Source organism: Cinclus cinclus, chromosome Z, assembly GCF_963662255.1.
Source record: "Cinclus cinclus chromosome Z, bCinCin1.1, whole genome shotgun sequence".
Taxonomy (NCBI): domain Eukaryota; kingdom Metazoa; phylum Chordata; class Aves; order Passeriformes; family Cinclidae; genus Cinclus; species Cinclus cinclus.
Genome location: NC_085084.1, coordinates 71,663,054 through 71,687,671, shown reverse-complemented (window position 1 = coordinate 71,687,671; position 24,618 = coordinate 71,663,054). Strand labels below are relative to the sequence as shown.

Sequence of the window (24,618 nt, the reverse complement as noted above, 5' to 3'; positions counted from 1 at the left end):
TCTAATATTTCTATGTCTCTAACTCCATTATTTTTTTCCATTACTATTTCCACCTCCACACAACCTTTTGGTTTCTCCTTTCTTTCTTTCTTTCTTTCTTTCTTTCTTTCTTTCTTTCTTTCTTTCTTTCTTTCTTTCTTTCTTTCTTTCTTTCTTTCTTTCTTTCTTTCTTTCTTCCTTTCTTTCTTCCTTTCTTTCTTCCTTTCTTTCTTCCTTCCTTCCTTCCTTCCTTCCTTCCTTCCTTCCTTCCTTCCTTCCTTCCTTCCTTCCTTCCTTTCTTTCTTTCTTTCTTTTATTTTTTTTTTTAAATTTAACATTAGAGATCAATTCATAACCAAAACAAGCAGTAGGAAATCCAGTGATCATCAGGCTTCGTTGCTGCTAGTCAGAGGACTACTTTGCTGGAAGCAAATTAGCTTTCTTTCTAGAGATCAAAACAACCAGCAGAGGGCTGAGGGACGACCTTGCAGGAATCTGCACCCTCCTAACCAGGCACAGGGAGGCAGAGGAGGGGAAGGTGCTGATCTCCCCTCTCTGGTGACCCTTGGCAGGACATGAGAAAATGGAACAAAGATGCATCAGGGGAAATTCAGGTTGGAATTAGGGATTTAGACTTGCTGATCCTTATGGATCCCTTCCAGCCTGAGGTATTTTGTGGTTTTATTAATAGAATTAATAAATACAGTTTGCTTGAACTCACCAAAATTCCTCTCTTGGCTACATTCCCCAAGAATTTGTATAAGGTTATTATAAATATTACCTTTTTTAAGTGTCACAGTGTAAGAAAATTTGCACAATTCAAAATGTCTTGGAGCTGCTAATAATGATAAAAATTTATCAATCACTGCTGTGCAAATCTGCATTTCTTAGATGATACTGTATTTTTTATTAGAGCTAAAGACATTTCCCTAGTTTAAATAATATTAAATACACAAAGGAACAACTTTCTTGTGTTTAAGCATTGCTTCTTTAACTTTCAATATAAATAATATATGTCCCAGAGCTACTAAAGCAGATTAAGTATGTATATCCAAGAGATTACTTATTCTAGTATTCTAGTATAGTAAGTATTCTACTTATTCAACAAGTTTTCAGGTATTTGGAGATGCCAGGGTAGCCCAGCTTCGAAGTTACATGCATCAGGTCAGTTAGCAAGTGTTGATGGAATACCACAGGACAAAAATAATTCCCAAGAGTAGCATTACAACCAGCCTGTTCTCTAGCAGAATACACATTTACACACACATACAAAAAGGACAAGAGGAGTATGTGGTTTGGAAGGAAAGAAGCAATAAAATCCAATGTAGCTATCTACAGAACTTAATTTACATTTGCACCATGTATACATATATGCACATATACACAGAGATATATTTACATACAAACCCAAAATACCAGAACTGTAGTGGCAATGCCCCTGAAGGACAAAATCATACTAACTTTCCCTCTTCCATCAACTGCACTCTTGACAGAGTACAGCACTCTTCCTGTTGTTCCATCAGTTTAGGAACAGAGTATGTCTCTAAAAAGCAAACAACTTACTCCATCCATATTGATAACAGTAGCCTTAAAAACAGGCAGTGCTACAGACTGGAAGAGCACAAATTCCACCTGAATTCCCTCACCAAGACCATTTTATCATAACTGTTCCATAGCATATGAAGTGAAACATCTTTTCTTCAGCATATTTTCACTGAGAAAGATTTCTTTTTAAACATGGAAATAATCAGAAAAATATGTGATGCACCTTCATGTGAAGGTTTGAACATTTGAATGCTATGTTTCCCAAGCTATGAGAAGAATGGTGAGAGGTAGCAAACCCCGAAACACTCCACTGTCCTTGAAATAACTGACAGGGATTTTATTCAAGCATGTTCAAAGCAAAAGCAAAAAAGAAGGTACTTTGTCTTTCACCAGTCTTCAGACCAAAGCACTTTGTAAGGTATGATGAAAAGGTTAGCACAGCTCCATGAACTACAAAACAGAGCTTGGAGGTTTAGTGCCTACGGGAATATAGCTTGCAGAAGGGATGGGCACAAGGCTGTTCAGAGTCCAGTCCAGGCCGGAGAGAGACAGCAGCTGCCTGGGGTGAGGGCTCGCCAACAGCAGTGAGAAGGCAGCACCCCACACTGGTTCAGCCCTCTTCCAGGCTCTGCAGTCACTCAGTTACTTGTCCAGAAGTCCTGTCATCTCTCTTCCTCACAAACCAGGTCCTAGTGGGAGTATGTAGGATATGAGATCGAAACAAATGCCAAGAAAAATGCCACTAGAGATTTCTTCTGCCCCATGACACACTTAATGATGAAATCAAGTTGGGGGAAATAAAAAAAAACAAACACCACAAATCTTCCAAGAGAAGTGTATGTCACTACCTTTCTTAACCTTTATAGCAGCTTCTATTTTACCATCTTGGTATTAACAGAAACACACCTCTTTCATCTCTTAATTGATAAGGTCAAAACCAGTTTCAGTGGGTATTTACAGAAAGAGTGGATAACAATTTCTCGGAAAAAAATAGTCACTGCACATACATCCAGCTTTTAAAATGGATACAACCAAAGTAAGCTGCAGCAGTGCCTGAAGCACAGGAAACTAAAATACCACTTCCTTTATCAGATGAGTCAACATACAACCATTTGGTGTTTTGTCCCGGTTTAGTTTGTTCAGGGCTCTTCATTTTTTTTTTTTATTTTTTTTAACAGGAGACATCTTGATAGTGACATCTCCTTCACTATTAAGGGTTGATGCACCTGCCTACTTGAGTAGGTATGAAAAAAGCAACACTTAAATCACAGCTGGGAATTGAAGAGGAGAAGTAAGGACCAAGCAATCAAAAGATCTGAAGAAGGGGATGCCTCAATCTCATAAGCGGTTTTCAGTCTCAAAGCTGACAACATGGAAAGTGGTGTATTTCACTTAAGGCATGAAGAACCATCTCCTCCACTCACAGGTTAGCTACCAGAATACTTCTAGTATTGTCTACACAGCTGCTCCTTTTATGAAAAATTGTATCTGAATATCAGCTATGCAGGAATCAACAACAATACATATCCAATCAAAACACTGATTTCTTCTATAAATCAAACCATTTTGGAAAGAAAACACAATTTTTTCTTTTTAGGTTCTACTTCTTTTGTTATATTTAATCTGTTTGGCAGCTCTTCCATAAGGCATAAGACAGACAATAGCAAAAATAACTCTTCCTGTAAGTAGACAGCTTTTCACTTCTAAAGTCCTCCAGTAAATGACACTTTTTTTCTAAAGGGGAAGTGGGAAGGGGAGGTTTTTGCTTGGTTGGTTGGTTGGTTAGTTGGTTGGTTTCTTTAGATACTTTGGTAGAACACAGGCAATGACAGAATGAACAGCATATGACCTCAAAATGTGAGGTCAAATGCTCAATTGACTCAAATGCCTTTAGTCAATTATTCTTTCAAAATATTCAACCTGACAAAATTCTGAATATTGTGTGAGTTTGTTATACACTAGTACAATAGGTGCTGAGGTATTAGCTTTTTTCCAGGCAGATAAAGATATGGAGAAGGCTAGGGAAACTATACAGTGAAATAGCACTTTTACAACTAAATAACAAAATATGTGATGATTGTCAGATAGTAGCAAGAATTCGTTAAAAATAAAAGAAAAACCTACTGTTTTCCCCTCATATATGGAAACTCTTTATTATTTATTAAGTTAATGAAGGCTGCTGTTTAAAGATGGACAAAATGTTAGAGTGAGTGCTTAATTTCTCTAATTATAGGTTTGTAGTTTCAGGATGATTCAGTGTATTTTCACAGTTGTACTTCTGCATTTTAAGTAATTAAATACTAAAATGTAGTTTTAAACAAACAACCTTTATTGAAAAGGAAGTGTGGGATTGATCCTTGCTGCCTTTGTTTCAGTTTGTTTTATGGGCAACACCTATTTTGCAGTGAGGCTGGAAAGCATTAATTGACAGGGGCAAAACCCCAATCGAATTTTTGCAGCGGAAAAGGACCTGGGGGTGCTGGTGACAGCAGCTGAAGAGGAGCCAGGCTGTGCCCAGGTGGCCAAGAAGGCCAATGGCATCCTGGGCTGGATCAGCAATAGTGTGGGCAGCAGGAGCAGGGCAGGGATTGTCCCCCTGTGCTGGGCACTGCTGAGGCCACAGCTCACATCCTGCTCTGGGATCTGCAATTCAGGAAAGATATCGAGGTGCTGGAGCAAGTCCAGAGAAGGAGCTGAGGCAGGGTGTGGAGCACCAGTGCTGTGAGGTGTTTATCCTGGAGAAAAGGAGGCTCAGGGCGTCCTTATCACTCTCCACAAATGTCTGGAAGGAGAGTTGCCCAGGTGGGGGTTGGCCTCTTCACCCGGGCAGCCAGTGACAGGAAGGGAGGAAATAGCCTCAAACTGTGCCATAGGAGGTTTAGGTGGGACACGATACTGTTTTACTGTTTTACGAAGTATTTCACTAAACATTTCATTAAACATTATTTCAAGTTGCTTCGCGGACACGGTGATCAGATATTGGGATGGTCTGCGCTGGGAGGTGGTGGAGTCACCGTGCCTGGAGGTGTTTAAGGAAAGACCGGACATGGCACTCAGTACCACGGTCCGGTCGATATGATGATATTCGGTCACAGGCTGGAACCAGAGGTCTTTTACAACCTATAAACTGATTCCGTAACTTCTGTAAACACAGGGCCACGCTAGGGACTCTCCCCGGGGACGGACAGGCACTGCAGACACAACAGCCGTCTGTTATGAAAATTAGTTTTCACGCTCACACGAGCCCTGCAGAACTGCAGTCCCAGCCGTCAATGAGCGCAGGGCGGGCAGGGCGGTGGTATCCCGGCGGGATCGGGGCCCGGGTGTCCCGAACCGGGTGTCCCGAGCCGGGTGTCCCGAGCCGGGTGTCGCGGCAGCAGGAGCGCCAGGCCCCGCGCCCCCTGGTCCGCGCCCGGGGCCGCTCCCGCCCGCCGGCCGCGCGCCGCTGCGCCTGCGCGGAGGGGTCGCGCGCGGGCCGGCTATGGCGGCCGTGGCGGCGCTGCGGCCGCGGGTGGCCGCTCTGGGCCGGCGGCTCGGGGCGCGCGGGGACTGCGGTGAGCGGCGGGAGCGGGAGAGGGAGGGAGCGGGAGAGAGAGCGGGAGAGGGAGAGGGAGAGGGAGAAGGAGAGGGAGAGGGAGACGGAGAGGGAGACGGAGAGGGAGAGGGAGCAGCATCGGCTCAGGCGGCCTCCCAGGGCATCTCCGCAAACGGCGTGTGCGCTTGGGAGCATCAGAGCCTGGCCGGGGACGGCCTTAATCTAACCGTGAAAGGTGCGGTCTGACAGGACGACTTGGCCTGGTTGAGTGCGGTATTATTCAGCCGCTCTTGTAGATGCCCCAAGGGTGGATGATAAAGCCATGAGGAAAAGCAGAGTGGGGAAGGCTCCTGCTGAGTGCCCATCGGGGCTAAAGTAGCATTGCCTTCTTCCCTCAGATACCTTCTTAGCGAAAGGCTCTGCTAATCTGGACAAGTTGAAGAACCTCTGCAACGAAGGCAAAGAACATCCTTCCACGCTTTTTCAGCTTTATACCCAGGTACTTTGTTAGGGACATCAAACTCCCTTTCAAGAAAATGTGTATAGGGTGTGGGAGATGGTTTAGTGTAAAAAAGAAGAGTGGGACAGAAAGGCTCCTGTATTACTTGGGAGTATTTGAAGTGATGCGAAACACAGAACTGCTTTTGACTTGGGTAACAGAGTCGTTTGTGCTGTTACTTTAGGGACAGATTTACATTCACGATCACCAACCCTTCAGTAATTTTAACGTGCACCTTCTGTAAACTAAATGTTAAAGAATACCTTCAAATTGCAATGTTTTATAAACTAACGAGTTTTCTATGTTGCAACACACCACCGTTTGATTATTTTGACAGTAGTATTTCTGCTTTGTATATGTTCTTGTTTTCATAGGCTGTCCTAGACATTACCTATTTTGAGGAAAACCAGCTTGTGGATGAAGATTTTCCGGAAGAATATTCGTTGCAAAAACTTAAAGAACTTATTTGTGTTCTTTCAGAACCAGAAGACCTAGTGAGGGAATGCAACATAAAAGAAGTGAGTAGCCAGAGGGCAAATTATTTCATTATTTAAACACAAAAAAAATCTGAAATGGGATGGTAGTATTTGTATTTTTGATGGGCAGAATTTGAGTTATTTTGGAACATTTTCAAGTATTTTGGCATTTAAATAGTGGTTCCTGAGAATATTGTTCCAAATGCCTTCTTTGCTCAGAATTTCTCTTGCTAACATTTCAAGATTCCACAGGCAGTTAACAATTCTATTTGACCTACAGTGTTAGGTTAGGCTAGGCTTGTCTCTCTGAGTGTTCGGTCAAGCACAGCTCCTGAAATAAGAGCTATACAAAGTGTTTGCATGTGTGACAGTGCATATGAGTAGTTCAGGTGGTTTATTTTTGTATTAGACCGTTTTGCTGGATTTTATTTCAGCCCATCAACATCCTTGGTGCAGAGTTACTAGAATGTCTTTACTGGAGAAGAGGAGCCCTGCTTTACATGTACTGCCACACAGCAAAAGAAAGGAGTGAATGGCTACAAGAAAACACTGCCATATTTAAAAAGGTAAAGGAGATGAAAATGTTCTATGAGCTTCTGAATGCAGCTTTAAAGTTTTACTCTTTGATTTTATAATATGGCTGGGTTTTTTGTTTTATTTCTTTTTTTTTCTTCAATTAGGATTTTGGGGACTTCATAGGAAGATGTATTTCTGCCTATCATTAATTTAACAAGAACTTACTTTTTCCTCATTTTTGACTGTACTCAGTGTCTTAATGATGGAGTTCATTACTTGATGAAGATGCTTAGCTTTAGATGCCCTCTTCAGCTAGATGAAGATGTCTCACTTCAAGATAAAGACACAGCTAGATTACTCAGTGAAGGTAAACAAAACCCAAAACCAACTCCAAAATAACTTTTAACCCACTCCTCTTAAGAACTGCTTCACTTTATGGATGTTTTTTTTTATTTATTTTTTTGGATGTTTTTATTGTTTGACTAAATTTATGTTTAAGACTTGACACTTTTTAGAACAAGAAGATAATAAGGCAGATAAGCAGTTATTCCCGCCTTCCTTTTTTGACTCATGAATTTTAGGAGGTGTGAGTGTTCATTTTCCTGGTGTTTTATGAGTGCACTGGAGGGAGCTGAAGGGAGGCAATGAGTGTTGCACAGTAGTGTTTTATGCTGGCAGTGTTTATACACAGTATTTTACAACCATCCAGTTTCACAGTTGACAGATGTTTAAGGCACAAATATGACTGCAGAGGCTGCCAGAGGTTCACATATTGATCTTCCCTTTTAGCTCTAGGACAGCACAGGTACAAACACAACAGTAGACTTAATGCAGGTAAAAACTATATGCAGAATTGGTTAGATTTGGCAAATGTTCTGTGTTACCACTTCATGTAGCTTTATGTAAGTTTCATTCCTTTTGAGCACTTCCAGGAGGATCTTAGGCTGCATTAGTGCAATGCAGGTAGGGTGATACAGCAGGAGGGGATTTGTAAGGTGAAACAGCTGGTGCTGAGGACACGATGTTCATGTTGAGCACACTGAACAAACAGCTCTACTCTGTAGCAGCACCTGCTTGTTTCATTTCATCTGATAGTGGCATTGCTGCTATATAGCTCCATAATGCCAAGTCAAGTTGTGGACTTATTTTGCAGGATTTTTCTTTTTATGAAAGATGCACAGGTGTCTTTGAATTCAAATACTACAGCTGCTGCTGGTTAACCCGAGTTAAGATGACCTCAAACAGTATCTTTTAGGCTTAAACTGTGGAAGGCACAGAAATATTCTAAAATAAATATGTGCAGTCATGCCTATGCTAAAGAGGCTGTAAAGAAATACTGAAATTCTGTGAGATAATTGGGCAAACAAAATTATAGAAATAATATTTATATGGCAGTCTTAAAAGACTTTATTATTATGGAGGGCCAAACTGGACAGAGAAATGAGCATGGTCTTGATCCAGGTTTTCTTCAGGGCATTATATAGTTATATAATTAAACTGCCTTTTTGGATTTTTTTTCCCCAGTGCTACTACTGAAAAAAATTTTAACAAGCTGTGTACTTGCTTATAGCAGAACAATAAAGTACTTGATCTAAATTATTTTTGCAGGTGTATTTAGTGACACTCACTTACTGGCAATGATGTACAGTGGAGAAATGTGCTACTGGGGACTGAAACACTGTGAAGGGAAGCAGGAAAGCCTTGAGTCAGTAGATCCTGCATCTAACAGCGAGCTGGGCAGCAGACCACAGAGCATATCGCTGGATTTCCAAGAAACGGGGAGAGTCATGTTAACGAAGTACGTGGCCGTATGTGAGGGACCCTTAAAAGGTCAAGGGTGGAACACAACAACTGCAAAACAAATGCTGCATTACTTTGTGAAATCCCACAACTGAGATCCAGTGCGCGTGTGCGCAAGAAGAAATCTCGCGGCACAAAGGCACACTCTTCCGATTACTGACCGACTTAGTTTCTCTTTCTTTCTCCGACCGAAATGTACACTTGTGTCGCATTAAAAACACGCATTCCAAGGACTACGGCCTGCGGTCCGAGGTGCGGGGCAGTGCTGGGGTGCGGCGCGGCGGGGCCGGAGCGTGCGCGGCGGTGCGGGGGCGGCGCCATGGCGGCGGGAGCGGAGCAGCGCGGAACCGGCCTGGAGGCCGCGGTGCGGGGCGGGCTGCGCGTCCTCCGGGAGCGCTGGATGCGGGGCAACCGGCGGGGCTCCGCGCCCGCCCCGCTCCCGGCGCTCCCGGATGGTGCGGAGGGAGAGAGCGCCCTGCAGGCGCTGCCGGTGAGTGGGGCAGGGCGGGGCGGGGATGGGGGGGGGGGCAAAGCGCTGTATCCCACCCCGTCCTCCTGCGCTGCTGAATCCGTGAGCCGCTAAAGCGCTGCTCTCGATGGTTTTCAGATCGACGTGCAGCTGAGCATCATGTCCTTCCTCTCGCCCCAAGATGTGTGCCGCTTAGGAAGCACGAGTTGTTACTGGAGGGCGGCTGTGCAAGACCCGTTGTTGTGGAGATATTTTCTCCTCCGGGATCTCCCCTCTTGGACATCTGTTGATTGGAAATCGCTTCCAGAGGAGGAGATTTTTAATAAAGCCTTTTCAGAGGTCAGCGACAATGCGCTGTATGATTACATGGCAGCGTAAGTATCTCTGTATTCTCTTACATGACTTCAAGTGTGCCTACAGCAGTAATCTTCAGCCCACAGGCATGTTTCATATTTACAGAAACAAAGCTCTGCTGTAAGCTGCTGTTTCAATTTTGGTGTGTCTCAAATCCGTTGTTTATTTTAGAAATACAATTTCCTGTTGCTCCATGGTCTGGTCAGCTCTTTCTGTTTGGAACTCAACAAGAACGTAAAACATTGTAAAAAAGACAGCACTTATGCCATAAAAAATTAAAACTGTTTGTAAACTGTGTGTCTTCTGTGGCACACAACTACTGGATACTGTTGATCTTGATGAAGAGGTGTTCTTTGCTCTCAGTGCCACATCAAGTTCATAAAAGTAACAAGAAGTCTTAAAACTACAGCAACTGAAATTACTCTTCATTTTTTTTCATCTTATTTGGAAGACCTAATAATAAAAAGTGCACAGAGTGGGCACAAAATAACAAGTTGTATTGTTTTAGCTCTGATTGTCAAAGGCTGTAACACAAAACTGGTTTCAGCTAGTATTTAAAAGCATAGCAACACAATAAATATATTTGGATGACTGAGAAGAACTTTTAAAACAAAAGATTATTTTGTGGCAAATTCTTTTCTAAACTTCATTCAATTCCTTAGTTTGCAGTAGTGGTCTGTGGATTTGTTTGGGATTTTTGATGTATTTGCCCATTTTCCAAAGGTGGTCCTTAATGTGCTGCTTTGTGGTAAATGCACTAACTTCTGCAATCTCTATGCCCTTCATCCCCTCTTAACAGATGGGAACAGTGCACCCAGAATTTGATGTGCAAAATATATACTGATTTTGAAATTGGATTTAAATCTCTTTGGGTGTGAATCACCTATTTGAAACCACCAGTCACTGATTCCATTGTGTCCGTGTGCACTTGGCAGTTTTGCTAATCTCAACTGAAACATTTCAGTGTGGGTATAAAGGAGCCCACATTTAATCTTTCCTTGAAGAGGTTTGCCCAGCAGCAGCCTACCATGCAGACTGAAGCTGCTTCTCTAGGATGTCTGACTGGTATTCTCCTCAATTACCAGTCTTTCCATGACTTCTAGCATTCGCACCAAACAAGCATATAAGTTTGCAGACGACACTTGTCTCCTTCCGCAGCTTGCATAGCTCTGTACCTACAGGGAAAATGGTTCTTTTCAGGTGGTTTCTTGTTATAAACACAAAAGCAGTATAATTAAGGTTGAAAATGTACTCATGAGATTCATTTTTGAAATTTTATTTTTAATGTTACTCTTCTGCTGTGATGTTATTTTACCTATGTTGTGTATTCAGTAAGGATGGGGAATTAATGATTTTTATTCTCTTTTTAAATAAACTGAAAGATCTGTAGATAGAAGTGTACTAAGGTCCAAAAAGTTGGTATTTGGACTTCAGAAGAACTTATGCTTTTGCCTGCTTTGTACTGGTGCTTGAAATCATCAGGCTGGAACTTCATAACTTTTGCTTTGAGTTGTAGCAATAGCAAATCATAAGAAGTGTGGCATCTAAGTTAACTTGTTTGATTTATACCTTTTTTGTATTTTGTGTTTAATTTCTAGTTGCATCTATTTCACACAGATATAAAAGGAGCTGTCCTCAGGGTAGAAGAAGTTTGAAATCAAGCCGTCCTCGGTATGAGGCTGTGACTTCCTTTTTGCAATCACTGGTCACTCAGGCAGAACCTCGCTTTGCTATGTTTGGGCCAGGTTTGGAAGAGCTGGACAACTCATTAGTGCAAAAGATGATGACATGCCCAGAAATTCTACTGGTAGCTGGCCTACCTCATAGACAAATTCATGGTAATGATGGGTTTGGCTTTTGGCCTTCTTATTTTGTAAATAGATATAACACAAAAGAACTCCAAGGAAGAAATGACGAAAGTGAATGATTTTTTTTTTTTTTGGTTCCTTAAAATTCTGTAGAATCACAGCAAAAGCAAACCATTTTCTGTCTGATTTATTCAGAAAGATAAATGCAGTGAACGTTTGGAACAAACTAATATTTTCAGTGAATTTACTATTAAATTTGGACATTGTTAGAAGAATCATTTTGCTCCTTGTTCTTCTATTTTCATCCAAAATTCCATGTTACTGCTGCTGTTGTAATCGATAAATACAGACAGCCCTTTCTTTCAGTACTGCTTGCAGTAAGTGGCTAAAAAACACATTTGTGATTTTGCACAGGAACTCAAGGCTGATCATTGTACAATTCAGTATTCTGATATCAAATGAGGTAAATTTTTCTTAAAAGAGTTACAGGAACAGGTGAGGGATTTTTTTTTATGTTTAAAAGAGTAGCTTTGAAAGTCTAATTTTACTTCAGTCCATGCCAGAGACAAAAATGTGTTACTTTTTAACTAATGGTTATTTCAGCACAGCAGAACCTGAATAATTAAACTGCATTTCTAGGAAGTGTGACAATGATTTTTTATTTCTCTCATATGTTCTTTTCAATGCAGCTTGTCATAAGCAGACTGAGGCTTTTTCTATGCCAGTTTCTGCTAATAAACACAAGTCTGGCTCCTTTCTGATTTAGATTTCAAGGTTCAAGTCTAATGATCAGAAATACAGAAATGAGTTTAATACCATTGTCTTGATTTTTCATGAAATTAAAAGTCTGGTCAGTTGGAGCATGTATAAAGTTTAACTGTAAGATAGTAAATCTCCTACCCCAAACAGCAATATCTATGTATTAATATATTCATTTTGTGGCATCACTGGATTTTATAAGTCCCTCTTAATTGTATTCAGTAGCCAAATAGCTGTAATCTCAGAGATTCATTTTTCTTTCTCTGTAGGAATTGGATCAGGAGTCAGTTTTCAGTTTAACAGCAATCAAAAATTTAATATTGTGACACTGTATTCCACCACGAGGTAAGATAAGATCTGTTCTCCGCCTAATAAAAAGTACAGTTCCTCATTTTTTTCAGACTTTTCTTCATATTCTTGTCATGTGACTTTCATGTACATTTTCTATTGCATGGATATCCCTTATAAATTGAAGTTTCAATGCATGCCTTTGCTTTTCCTTTCTTTTTTCAACCACTAAGTTTTCACATGGAAGTAATAAAGCTTTTCCAAATATGTACCAAAGGTGTATGACAGGTGCTTCTATCCCTCTTCATATCTTGGTTGAATCCCTTTTGAAACACTCTATAAACTCATCCTGGAGGGTATTTTCATAAGCATCTTGCAGATTGCTAACCATATCTGTATGTGCATTCAGAAAGAAAGGAAGGCAGGAGGAGGCAGGGAGAAAGGAAACTTTTTTCCTGGCTCAGCCCATTTTCCTGTCCCTTTCCTGTGCTGCCTAGACTTTCAAGATTCAGTTTTGACATTCTCAGTTGACCTGGCTACTGAAATGTCTTTCAGTGTGGAAAGGAGGAGAGCAAGGGAAGAGCAATCTGTTGCTGTGAATAAGATGTTTTACCAAGAGAACAGCACAGTAGGTAATCAGCAAGCCACGCACTACAGTGTAATAGATCAAGTGAAGAAGGTGTGTGAAGTAGTTGATGGATTCATTTATGTTGCTAATGCAGAAGCTCATAGAGGTAAGGGGTTTCTCCTTCTATTTTGTGAATAACTAGAGTGTTAGATTACAAAGAATACACAATACATCAAAATCCATGTTCTGATCCTTTCAAAATCTGCTATTTCTTCATGGCTTATCCTGTTGAAGAGATCTCCTATCCTAGAGGCTCTCCCATCAACCTGTTAGGGGTTATGGCCCCTTGCTTTGTTTATGGCACATACTGATACAGTTGCTATCTAAATTACATGTGGGAAATTATCTGGATTAAAACACAAAACAAAAAAAAATAAAAAAGCCCCTTGGGTATGCATAGGAGAAACTTGAAAATACATTGTTTGTACTGTAATAGCCTGGAAGTAACCTTCACCAGGAAAACAGTAAAAAACACTATTAGTCTAAATCTAAATAACAATTATGGTAATTGTCTTTACATTCATCAGATTTGAATGGAGGAAAAGGGCTAGCTCAGAAAAGCGACAGGCAAAAATCTTGGAAGGCATGCACTAAGAGAAAAGTGCATTCAGTAGGGAAGAGTTGCTAAGTGTGCAGTGTGTGAGCATTTCTGAATGGCTTCTTGTAATTTTGATCTCTGTGAGGTACTCGGAAGACACTCTGATGTTAGGACTGAAATAGGCTGCCTGGTAGAATTTATGGAGATCTTTAAATATCTAAATATCTAAATGTCATCAATGTCTGTGCAAGACAAGGGCAGATGAGTAAGTCTTGTGATAAGCAGAACAAGATCATTTGGCCCTTCCAACGCTCTGTCTCTGAAATTCATAAAAATGAAAAAGCCAAAACCATGTTGTATTTGCATATACTTGAGACTGATATATTAAAAATTGTTTCTTAGAGCATCATCGTCAGGAGGAGCTGGCTCGTATTTTGGCAATGATTGATCCAGCCCTTGGGCCTCCAAACAGACCTCTGCTGGTTTTGTCTTGTGTGTCTCATGTTGGTGTGAGAAGAATTCCATGTGTTTACGTGGCACATCAGTTGCAACTAAATCTGCTGCATCAGCCCTGGATGGTACTTGCTCTTAAACCTTTATTTTCTTTTTCTCTGTGGTTTAAATTTAATATAGGCTCTCAAGTTCCTTAACTATACCTACCTAAGCAAATATGCAGCTTTCAGTACTAGAACATGAACTTTCCATTTAAGTGAAGGATTTAATTTCTCTAAGGTCCTCTAAGATGAATCATAGCCTGTCTGAACACAAGGAGCTAAGTGACTTGCCCAAAAGCACCCAAGAGATTTCAGATGAAGCTAGAATGTCAGGAAGGACAAATGATGATCTTCAAGGGAGTAAGGAAGCTTCAGTTCATTTAAGTCTAAATATTTCCTGAGTCACAATTTTTTTTTATTTTGTTTTTATTGAGTCACAATATTTGTTTGTTTTCTTAATCTTATAAAACCTTTCTTGCCTAAGGGATCTTTACACTAGTGATAAAAATTTAGACTGATGCTGACTTTACAGATAGACACAGAGCAATATTAAAATACTGTTAGATCCTCTTAGCTGTTATCTGTAATACATTTTTTTTATGTTATTTTCACAGATGCAGGACACTGTAGCTGCAACTTTAGATGGATTGCTAAATGGAATTGAGTGGCTTTTGGAAGAAGCAAATTGTAAAAGTGCTCAGTAATAGAATTAGGCATCATTGCACTGTGTAAACCCTTTGGTGTTTTCCATTTCAGTTGAAGTAAGAATTTTGTCCTTCCTGCCAGAGTACTGTCAGAAGGGAAAACCAGAAGGCAAACCTGCCTATATTTCACTGCGCATACTTAAATCCGTAACATTTTTCCAACATTTTTCTGAATTAGGAGTACAAGTAGTATTGTCTGGATTCCAGCTGCAATGAAGAAGTGATTTGGAGGGATAATCTGTGTGTTTTGTTTTGTTGTTTTTCTCTCCTTTCAACCAGAGGCCTTTAGAGTACAATCTTTTCCAATACATCAAATGGTCTAATATCTTCTGTAAATGTATGTGTAACACTACATTAAATTATCAGCACAGCCCTATCACACATCTAGTAAGTATATGCAGTGAGACTTCCTGACCAAAGAAAACATACTGTAGGTTGTACAGTAGGAGGCCGATAGAAAGACAGTAACTCTTGATTTCAGAAAAGGGAGTTCCCCTGTATTTTTCTAAAAAAAAAAAAAGCCTAGATACAAAAGAGTGGGGGGGATTTTCAGCCCTGACCAAATTTCATAGAAACAACAAACACTGCTGTGTATGAATTGTTGTTTCTTTGTTGTGATTTTACTTACTAACCAACCATGACAGACTTCAGCATCTTTTGTTTTCTGTTGCACTGAAATCATTAGCTTGAATTGGATATGCCTCTGACTCCACAAAAATATGTTAAATGGGATCATTCAGGACTTTATTGCACACACAGACTATCAGGTTTTCCAAATAGTTGTGGCCATTTGCAGATGTGAATTAATACCTGTCTTGAAATTTTCTATACAGTTGCAAATAGTTTTATGAAAAGCAAAGCAGCATTTTAAAGCTGTAATTGTGTTTTCCATATTGATGTCTTTGGGGTTAGTCATAGTCTTTGACCTTTTAATGTTTTTATTACTGGTTTTATTACTGGGTTCGGAAACTCCACTTAGATTTCTTGCCTGGGTCTTTATTTGCTTTATTCTGGGCTTTTTTTTCTTTTCTCCTATCTTCATGGAAATTCAGGTGTCACCATTATTTTTTTGATACCTAGATAAATGATTGCATGGTGCACATACAGCTGTAACTGCCCTCAATCTGGGATACTTCAGTGATGATCAACACAGCCATGTCAGAAACATTCTGTTGGAGATGTTTGGGATTTTTTTCATGAACTAGAAAGTATATATTTTTTTCATCTTTATGTGTAATAAAAATATCTAGAAAGATGAATTAATGTGTTTCAAGGGAAAATACAAAGGAATATATATACAATGAAGATTCTGTGGTTTAACCTTTTTTTTTCCCAATAGTGTATATGTGTTTTGCCCTTTAAAATAGAGCAGACACAATGGATTTATGAGTATTTGGGGTAAAATTCCATGCTTTGTGACTGGGTGTATGTGATTTTCATCCTAATCACATTAATTTCATAGTGGTATGTATGTATGTATGTATGTATGTATGTATGTATGTATGTATGGGATCAAATGCAGCAACCTGATTCTATGTTAGGTACTTTGAATTTGGGGGGGTTATGGAAGATCGTCTTTCTATTTTCTTCATAAGAAATAAATAATTTTTAAAAGAATGATACCTAGAGTCTTCCTATGTGTATTAAGCTCTCTACATCTGTGCACGTGTGCTCACTGCAATCACACTGTCGTAACTGTCCATTACCATTACCATTACCATCAATAAATTACCATTGTCATCAATAGTCATTAATGAACAAGGTTATTGTATGTTACCAGTCACTTCAAAAGGTTAGGATAATGTAGAGTACATAATATTTCTTAAAGAACATCAGCTAGATTAACTTAAAGCTAGGATACCTTTCAGAATGACAAGTTTCAAGGGTGCAGTCTAGAAAACAGTGGGAATGAGAATTCTGTGAAGTCACAGAGCTCCATGGCAGATAAGCACAGGCAAGGAAGATGAGCATGTACGCTGTCCAGAGGAGCAGCTGAGGTGCACAGAAATGTGCTGTGGAAGAGGCAGCTTGTTGAGCATACATACAGCAAATAGTTGCAGAGATGCACGGCCTTTTAGATTTGACAATTCCTACTATTTAGATTCCCGAGTCTGCTGAATTTAGAAGCAAAGAAATCACTTAAGCTTGGGAATGTCATTGTTAGAAATTTAGAAATCGTTTGGTATGGAACATTAGAACATGACTTAAGTATATCTTAAAACTTTTTAATGTAAGAAGAAAACCACTTTAAAAAAATCCAATTGGCTTTCTATTTATCAGAGTAGATGCAACTCTGATGCATTTGTGAAAATTCAAACCAGGATCTGGATCCTAGGAATTTTGCTTTCCTAGGGATGAAGAATTCTAACAGCACTAGAAAAATATTACTTTCCTGCCCACGGAGGCAGGATGTTACCTAAAGAGTGGTCACAAAATAAAAGGTTAAAATGACAAGGCATGTGATTTATAAGAAAACTATTACTGAGGCTTCACCTGAGCAGGTTTCCAAAAGAAGAAAGTGTCCATGGGGATGCTAATTTTCAAATATTTGAAACTTTGAGTAACAAAAATGCCTGCTGCCAGCTTCAGAGCAGGCAGGCGAGACAGAGGCAGCACACTGTCACTGGTGAGATGTCTTGCAGGTTATGATGATGATGCAGCTGTCCCAGATCTAAGCAGGAGTGTCAAGACTTCCAGCTGCAGCTTCAGAGGGAAGCTGTGGATCTCTGTGTGTCCTGTAGGATGGCATTGCTGATCTGCATCGCACTGATGCTATCCAGACACCATCCCTACAGCCTTTGCCAAAACTGATCCAAGTAATCAATTGCATTCCCTGCTCATAGATGCAAGAAGCAGGTGCAGTTACAGAAAAATCTGTGGAAAAATCGAAATGCTTTTCAAAGGCTTATAGATGGGGAATATGCTGCCTCTTAATCTAGTGGGTATTGGCAATATCACTTTGTATGGTAGCATGAATATCGCAGCTAAGAAGAATACATTGTCAGGAAGATGTATTGGAAATAATTGCTGGCATTATTGCAAAGCGATTGATGTCTGTGATTTAGTCTGTGTTTCACACCACTCTAGCACTAGTGGTTCCATGCTGTGGCTGGTACTGGGGATCAGCCAGACCCCGGTTGCCACAGATGTTCCGGATAGCGAAGTCCCACAAGGAACAGCCTGTCCCAAAGTCCTAGGTAGTCTCAGCCACAAGGTACCAATGCAAGCATGGCCTGGGCTTCAGGAGATGAGCTCTTTTAGTGATTTCAGCTCAGCTTGTAAGGTACCTCGGTTGACGCAGGGAAAAGAGATGAGAAGGGCTGTGTGGAGGTTCCACAGAGTTCTATATTGTCTGCTTCTGCAAAGGGTCCAGTGACAGTTACATTCCATTGAACTGGGTAGAAGGGGTTTTTATAGGGAAGGTATGGCTTGACAGAAGGACCAATCATTTAGGGCTGACGAAATATGAGCAATAGGTTTACAAGGAGATAAAGGGAGGGTCCCGAGGCAGGAGAAGGATCTCAGCCCAGTCTCCATGAATAAGCAATTTTTATCTAGGCAATAGCTCTCCACGGAGGCCTTGCAAGGGGTCCTGCTCCCTCCACAGTTCTGGATAAATTGCTTCCCTCAAATACATGAGTAGAGAAGTAACATTCTTTATTCAGTTACAGAAGATGATATTATAGCTAGAGCCCATGCTTAAACTTCAGAGGATGTCTGAACGAAGGCTACCCTCAGTTGTCTTTGGAGGATGAAACTGCAATCAAGAATGAAGGTAGTAGGCATAGAGCAGAGACCTAGCAAACAACAAAACATGATGAGTTTGGATAAAGGGAATATTTAAGAACCAGTGAGATTCAATATCTCCTGCACCAGCTCACTCCTGCTCCAGCATTACCGTGTCTGTGCCGAGCATCTGTTCACAGGTACCAGTCTGGGCATTACTGGCCAAGGTTCCTGGGTAGCCAGTCTCTTAGGGTTCCTTCCTCCAGCCTCTTAAATGTCTTAGTGACCCTTTGCTGGATCCTCTCTGGTCTGTATCTGAAATAGTGCAGGCTGGACACCCAGCTCCAGATTCAGACCTACAAGTCCTGGGCAGAGGGGAATTGAGCACTTGTCCTCAATGTAGCCTTTATGACTATGTGGGCACACTACTGAATCCAGGTTCCCTGGTCTACCAGGATCTCAAGTCCCCGTTGCCGAGCTGCTCCCAAACCTGTCCTGCGCACATGCACAAAGTGCTCCCTACTGGAGGCAGGACTTTCCATAGGAGGTTTCTGAATCACCTGTTACAGCCCACTGAAGGGCCTAACAATATTCTCCCTTGCAGTATTTCTGCATATTCTTGCACAAGGAGCCTACTATCTCTGGGAGAACCAGCCTGCATGTGACAGCACACAGTATGAGTCACCTAATCGGAGAAAAAAGGCATTCAGTCTTTTCCTGAAGGTTGAAATCAATCAAGCCATTTGCTCCATCAAAAGAAAGTTGAACAACAGTAGTTGTAGAGTCTAAAAATTAATTCCTCTATAGTATGCAATCCACTGGTAGACAACAGCTCTAAGTATGAAACTGATATAGTTCCAGAAATAGATTTCACCCAGCTCTGTGAAGTGTTTCACTGTAAAGTAATCCTGATAACAACCCAGAAAGATCTACTGTATTCATGAAATTATTTAATACTATTCTTTACAAAGTCATTACAATAAATCACACTTTTCTCACATAAGAATAAAGAAACCGATGTCATTACACAGTAACTGAGGACTGAGGTCTGTACTTCTTAGTCTGCAGTGCTCTGTTAATAAAGGAATATTGGTGTGGTATCTCTCATGTCTTCCGCACTTGAATTATGAACAGTTCATGCCTGATACCATGGGAGACACATTCCATAAATAGGCTACTAATCAAGAACATAACCAAGCCTTTTTCTCTATTTGAATCAAATCATCTTTTGCAGAAGGTTTTTGCACAAGTTTCTGAAATGTAACTAGAAACACCAGTTGCTTAGAACTTTCTCTCACAAGACTGATAGTGTTAACAGCCAAATGCCTTAGAAATTCTGCTGGTTTCATCTTAAATTTTGTGAAGATTTGAAACTGTGTACCTCTACTTCATATGAAAGAAATAGGTTAAATTTGATCTGCATGTGTGCTGTACATTAAATTTGGTGGGATAAATTAGGTTTTTTCTTGACTCTGAATAATGAAGGCTTAAGTAAATGAGTGACCTGAGAAGCCTCTTTTAAGACTGTAACCTTCACACATCACACATCCAGACCTTGGGCAGTATAGCATAAGGATGCACAGACACAGCTACACATTAAGCTTCTTTGAGAAACCATAAGCTATTTCCAAGAAAATAAATGCAAATTACAAGTTTAACTAACAAATAATATTAAAATAATATTATGGAGTTTTTTTCCCAAAATTAGAGACTCAAATTTTGTAAAAATACATATTATTGAAAGCGAAGAACCCAGTTACCTGATAACTGCTACATTCCTCTAAAACAAGAGAAGAAACTCTGAGTATAGTCAATACACAGTTGAATTATGTACTTGAATTCAAGCATTTTTCAGTCTTTTGTTGGAAAAAATTGCAGCTGAGCCAATATCAATATCCTTCTTTTCAACTGAGGCTTGAACTGCTTTTAGACTCACTGTAATAAAGAAATTCTACCAAGTATTTATTTTTTCCAGGCTGATTTTTACCATAGGAACTGAGTTGATATAAATCAGCTAGTATACATACACACATTTTGACACCCCACTATTCTCTGATCACTTGTTCCAGTCACAAATAGGTAATAACACAGAAATAAATTGAAAAATAAATAACTGAAAATACATTGTTGTAAAGATTTTTTGGTGCTTCTTGGTATACCTGAAGGATTAAATAGTTTGAAGGCCCCAACTTGAAAGGAGGCATTGGAAATGCTGCCACAGTATCCAACAAGATTCATGGCAGACAATTAAAATCTACAACCACGGGAAATTCTGGCTAACATTCAATAACCTGAGACTGGTATTTCCACAGTACCTACTGTTTATGGGTGTCCCTACTGCCACCTGAGTGCTGTGCTCAAGCCTAACACTCTGAGCCAACTCCTGTCTTCTCCCCCAGAGGTACCTTCCATGCATCTCTGGTCTCCAAGCATTCCAGCACAGCAGTGTCCTTCCTGCTCTCTAGTCTGTGCACCAGATTAAATTCATTGGCCTGATTTGTGATTTCCTGAGCAGATGATTGTGAAGTCAGGGGTGGGAGAGAATGCAGAGCTGTGCTTCAGCTGGACCATGTGATATCCTGCACTCAGAGGTGCAGCTATATGCCAGGAATCCTATCCTAATTCTAATCACTTTCTTGGCATACAAATTTACCCCATATTTGAGCACAGAGTTGCATACACCAGCAGAAATGAAGGTCTTGGAATGTTTGAAACACACCACAAAATTTCAACGGTTATGGTGCTATATGCAGTGAAATCCATAATGTCTGATCTTGTATTCTTAGTGAAAATGCTTCTTGAATATTTCTGTTTATTTATATGTTGTTAATTTGGTTTTGGTTTGTGCACATCAAAGTGGAATGAAGATAACTGCATATTGGATTATCACTGTTGTCACAGTATTCCCTTCAATGGCCATAAAAGCTCAGGTTGCTCCCGTGTGTGAACTTGCAACATACCCAGAGGTTGTCAAGCTTCATATTATCTGAGTGCAGGTAGAAGCTGGCACAAGAATTAGGGCATCATTCCTCAGAATGGGTATCATTTTCCTGACACCTCTGAAATCCTAATCAGACTGCTGACATTTGAAAGTTGTCTCCAATTAGATACTGAATTCAGAAAAAATCAGCTGTTTTTGAAAAACTGTAAAAAGGTCCAGCCTTATCCAAAATAAAGAGTACTTTGTTCATTTGAAGCAGGTCAAACTCTGCCCGAAGGACATACCCCTTTTCTGGAAAAAGAGCACTAGCACACTGGATTTCTGCTCTGGGATAAAGTACTGTAAAACAGTCCTAGAGTAAATTCACAGAAAGTAAGCCTTAAATTACAATGTCCTGTAAAATACACAAATACTGTATTTCCAAAATAGAGATACAATTAGCTAAATTTTCGAATTAAGTATTTTTATTTCTTTCTGGATCATTGCTTGACACAGTGTGACCACAAGGCCACTGTGAAACACACATCCTGGCCTCAGCAAGCTGTGGCATGCTTGCAGAGTACTTCAGCTGCTCCACGTCCCAAAGAGATGCACTACAGTGTTTGTACCTTGACAGCACTGGGTTACAGCTCACACTGCCCGTTCCAGCTGGCTGTAAGTCATAACAAGGAGTGCATAGCAATGCAGCCTCATCTGCTCTGAGGTTCCAGAGCACTGGACCCAGCCAAATCCTGAAATTTACTCCCAGTCACATTGATAAAGATCCAGAACCAGCTCCTAAACAGAGCATAGATGTAGCCTGAATCCACTGAAATATGTTCCGGCTGTCTCAAGTCAAGAGAGGACTGGGATCCTCTGACTCACTTGTGTAGCTCAAGGAATTGCTAAAAAGTTCCTCCTGTACTTGTTCCCAAGATTTCTAATGACGGGTTTTCATTACACAACTATTCAAGGATACTTAAGTAGAATGTTGTTGAGTATCTAGAGACCCAAAGTCCCTATATAGAGACAAAGAGAGAGATGATCAGAGAGCATTTTGGAGATTTTGTGCTACTTTAGCATGTCGCAACATCACTGTTCATAAGAATTTGGTTTATAATATTCGATTATTTGTTTGTTTTAGCTCTTTGAGACAGACTGAAAGTTGTGTTAAAATGTGCTCAGTTTATACTCCCAGCTTATACTCCGCCTTTGTCTGGATGCCAGCAATATTCTGTTCTGCTTGTTGCTGTCAATCACACACAGAGATCATAGTGCTTTTGGCAAACTGCCCCACAGTTTGGAGAGTAATTAGAGGCTCTTGTACAGACTGTTTATTTTACAGTTTAGGATATCAGGGTGCATTTCTGCAAAAAATGTAATAAAGCCAGTGTTAGTCCTTTAATATGCCTAACATTCTGTAGAATCTGACTACAAATTCAGACTGTTCAAATACCACATGAGTGAGAAGGATCATCTAACTCAACAGTACTCACATGCCTGAAATTCAGCATGTGAACCTTTTCAAAATGAATCCTACTTTCCCCTTAGAAATTATGAAAGAGATATATATATATATATGCACACATATATATAGTACATATAATAATGAATTAAATTTGTTCCTTATCCAATTGAAGTGCTCTAGTCAGGCTGATGCTGAAGCTCTAGGTTTATTTGATGGTATGGACAACTGACTGTATAGCTGATTTCAATGTCAGAAACTGAGGACTTCAATTCATCTAATACTGTGCTCACCACTTCCCCTCTGGATAGAAAAAGAAACACCCTTTGCTTACTTTGGGTTGGTGCAGTGATTTTCTCTCTTTAGTGAACTCCTACAGGCCTGTAATTCAGCTATTGGCATAACTCAATCTATAGCATGAAGAATGTCCCTAACCAGGACAAGGTAGAAGAACTTGATTTCAAAATTAAACTAAAATGAATTAGCAGTAAATTTTTATTCAAAAATATAGACACAAATCAATACCACTGACAAGGGAAAACGCTGCTATTTACTTTGATTATTTACTCTATTTACCTTGGCTCAAGAACCAAATGCATTTTTATTGATCTGCACATGTGCACCTCTTCCAGTAACTGTCATTCTCCTCTTCCTTACTTCCAACCTTGCTTGCAAGGGGTTTGACCAGAATGAAGAGAAGCATATATCATATGCTTCATATCTTGCTTTTTTTCCAGTTCTGACAACTGCCTTTTTCTCACTTTCTTCCACTACCTGTACTTCTCAAAGTTGCACCTTCCCTGGTTTTCCAGTCTCCTTTCCCTTCTCTGACTGCTCATCACATTTCTGTTTCTTTAGTATCAGTCATTTACATAAGGTCTTTGGATTTGCCATGGTCAGTTAGTCTACCATCTCTAGCAGACAGATGTATCATCCACAGTGACTGGACATTAAATATATTTTCCTAGCCTGTAACATATTTGTTCCTCAGACACAAAAATAGTCATGATATCTTGCATTTATTAAGACTAACAATTTCTCCTCATCTCTTTTTTGTGTGGCTGTCTCTTTCCTTTCTGGACACTTTAAAAGCCCAGGTCATCCATAATCTCTTTATGTATGGTGAATCTTGGTTTCTATTTACTAAATTCTCTGTAGTCACTTTTTTCTTCTTTTTCAATTTCTGCAGCACCTACTGTTCACAGCCAGAGGCATGCCAGTGACATGAGCAAAGTACTGTGTTGGGGTTGAGCAAGAGGAAGGCTTTTGCCTAAAAAGGGGGAAAATTTTTGTGGGGAAAATTCCCTTAGCTATTGTGAGTAGAAACTCACCCACATTGCCCCCTGAGGATTCGTATCTTAATATTTCTAGCGAGTTCTCTGTTTCCCCTCTACTTATTGGTTCATGTTTGCTGCATTAATTTTAATATTCCTAATCGTTGTTTCCCACTGGACCCTCACCCTCAGACTCTGCCCTCAACCTACCTTATATATACTCTGTATTCCCCCTGGTCCTCACCTTTTTAGCTCACTCCGTGCTGTGTTTGGCTTCTGTATGTTTAGACTATTAAAGTCCCTTTTGTTTTTGGGTCACTAAATCATTCCCATCTCTCTTCTTATTCTCTGCCCTCAGACTTTTGCCAGTTACTCCAAGGCAACACATAGCCGTAACATCCAGGCCCAGAGTGCTACAGGTGGCGCCCAAACAGGGACCCCTGCTATTTAGGTAAACTGTCAGAGTCAGTGAAAATCCCTTAAGCTGACTAGGCCAGTTTCCCTTCTCAAATTTTGGACTGGGTGAGGATCCAAGCCAGGCTTGGCAAACACTTGAAGACCACAGCTTGGCTGTTTGGGGGAGAGCAGCCCAAGCAACTGGGGAGGTGCTGGGCCCCAGTGAAGCTCCCTTTGGTGACGGTGGGAAGATGAAGTACAGCAGGAAGACCTGCGGAGAAGGTATAATGGAAATCTTTCATCTGCCCAATCATATAGCTTGTGGTATAGTTTGATGATTCGATTTTGTAGTTTACAAAAGGATGGGCTTGCAGATGTCATTAGAGCAGAGAGATGTATATGGGCAATTTAAGTTGGCAACCCAGGGAAAGGAATTCCAAAAACA

At 40.3% G+C, this 24,618-nt stretch overlaps 2 protein-coding genes across 3 annotated transcripts; both read left to right on the top strand.

Moving 5' to 3' along the window:
- The first annotated feature begins 5,005 nt into the window (after positions 1-5,005).
- Positions 5,006-8,472, top strand: RIMOC1 (RAB7A interacting MON1-CCZ1 complex subunit 1). The gene is made up of 6 exons (XM_062513967.1): positions 5,006-5,078; positions 5,458-5,558; positions 5,933-6,076; positions 6,469-6,600; positions 6,803-6,917; positions 8,159-8,472. Exons 1-6 carry the CDS (start codon positions 5,006-5,008, stop codon positions 8,443-8,445), a joined length of 852 nt encoding a protein of 283 aa, XP_062369951.1. The 3' UTR covers positions 8,446-8,472.
- Positions 8,473-8,544: 72 nt separating this feature from the next.
- On the top strand, positions 8,545-16,009 carry FBXO4 (F-box protein 4). Of its 2 annotated transcripts, none has more exons than XM_062513390.1 (7): positions 8,545-8,602; positions 8,958-9,193; positions 10,791-11,011; positions 12,010-12,085; positions 12,584-12,762; positions 13,597-13,772; positions 14,303-16,009. In XM_062513390.1, the coding sequence occupies exons 2-7, from the start codon at positions 8,979-8,981 to the stop codon at positions 14,390-14,392; spliced, it is 957 nt and encodes a 318-aa protein (XP_062369374.1). In that variant the 5' UTR covers positions 8,545-8,602; positions 8,958-8,978; the 3' UTR covers positions 14,393-16,009. The 2 variants fall into 2 exon arrangements, with proteins under 2 accessions (XP_062369374.1, XP_062369372.1); XM_062513388.1 differs by lacking the exon at positions 8,545-8,602 and adding an exon at positions 8,670-8,840.
- Positions 16,010-24,618: the final 8,609 nt, after the last annotated feature.

Coding starts and splice junctions, on each gene's coding strand:
- RIMOC1 (XM_062513967.1), top strand. CDS start 5,006: ATGGCGGCCGTGGCGGCGCTGCGGCCGCGGGTGGCCGCTCTGGGCCGG. Junction 5,559..5,932: donor TTTTTCAGCTTTATACCCAG/GTACTTTGTTAG, acceptor TTGTTTTCATAG/GCTGTCCTAGACATTACCTA. Junction 6,077..6,468: donor GGGAATGCAACATAAAAGAA/GTGAGTAGCCAG, acceptor ATTTTATTTCAG/CCCATCAACATCCTTGGTGC.
- FBXO4 (XM_062513388.1), top strand. CDS start 8,670: ATGGCGGCGGGAGCGGAGCAGCGCGGAACCGGCCTGGAGGCCGCGGTG. Junction 8,841..8,957: donor GCGCCCTGCAGGCGCTGCCG/GTGAGTGGGGCA, acceptor GATGGTTTTCAG/ATCGACGTGCAGCTGAGCAT. Junction 12,763..13,596: donor TAATGCAGAAGCTCATAGAG/GTAAGGGGTTTC, acceptor ATTGTTTCTTAG/AGCATCATCGTCAGGAGGAG.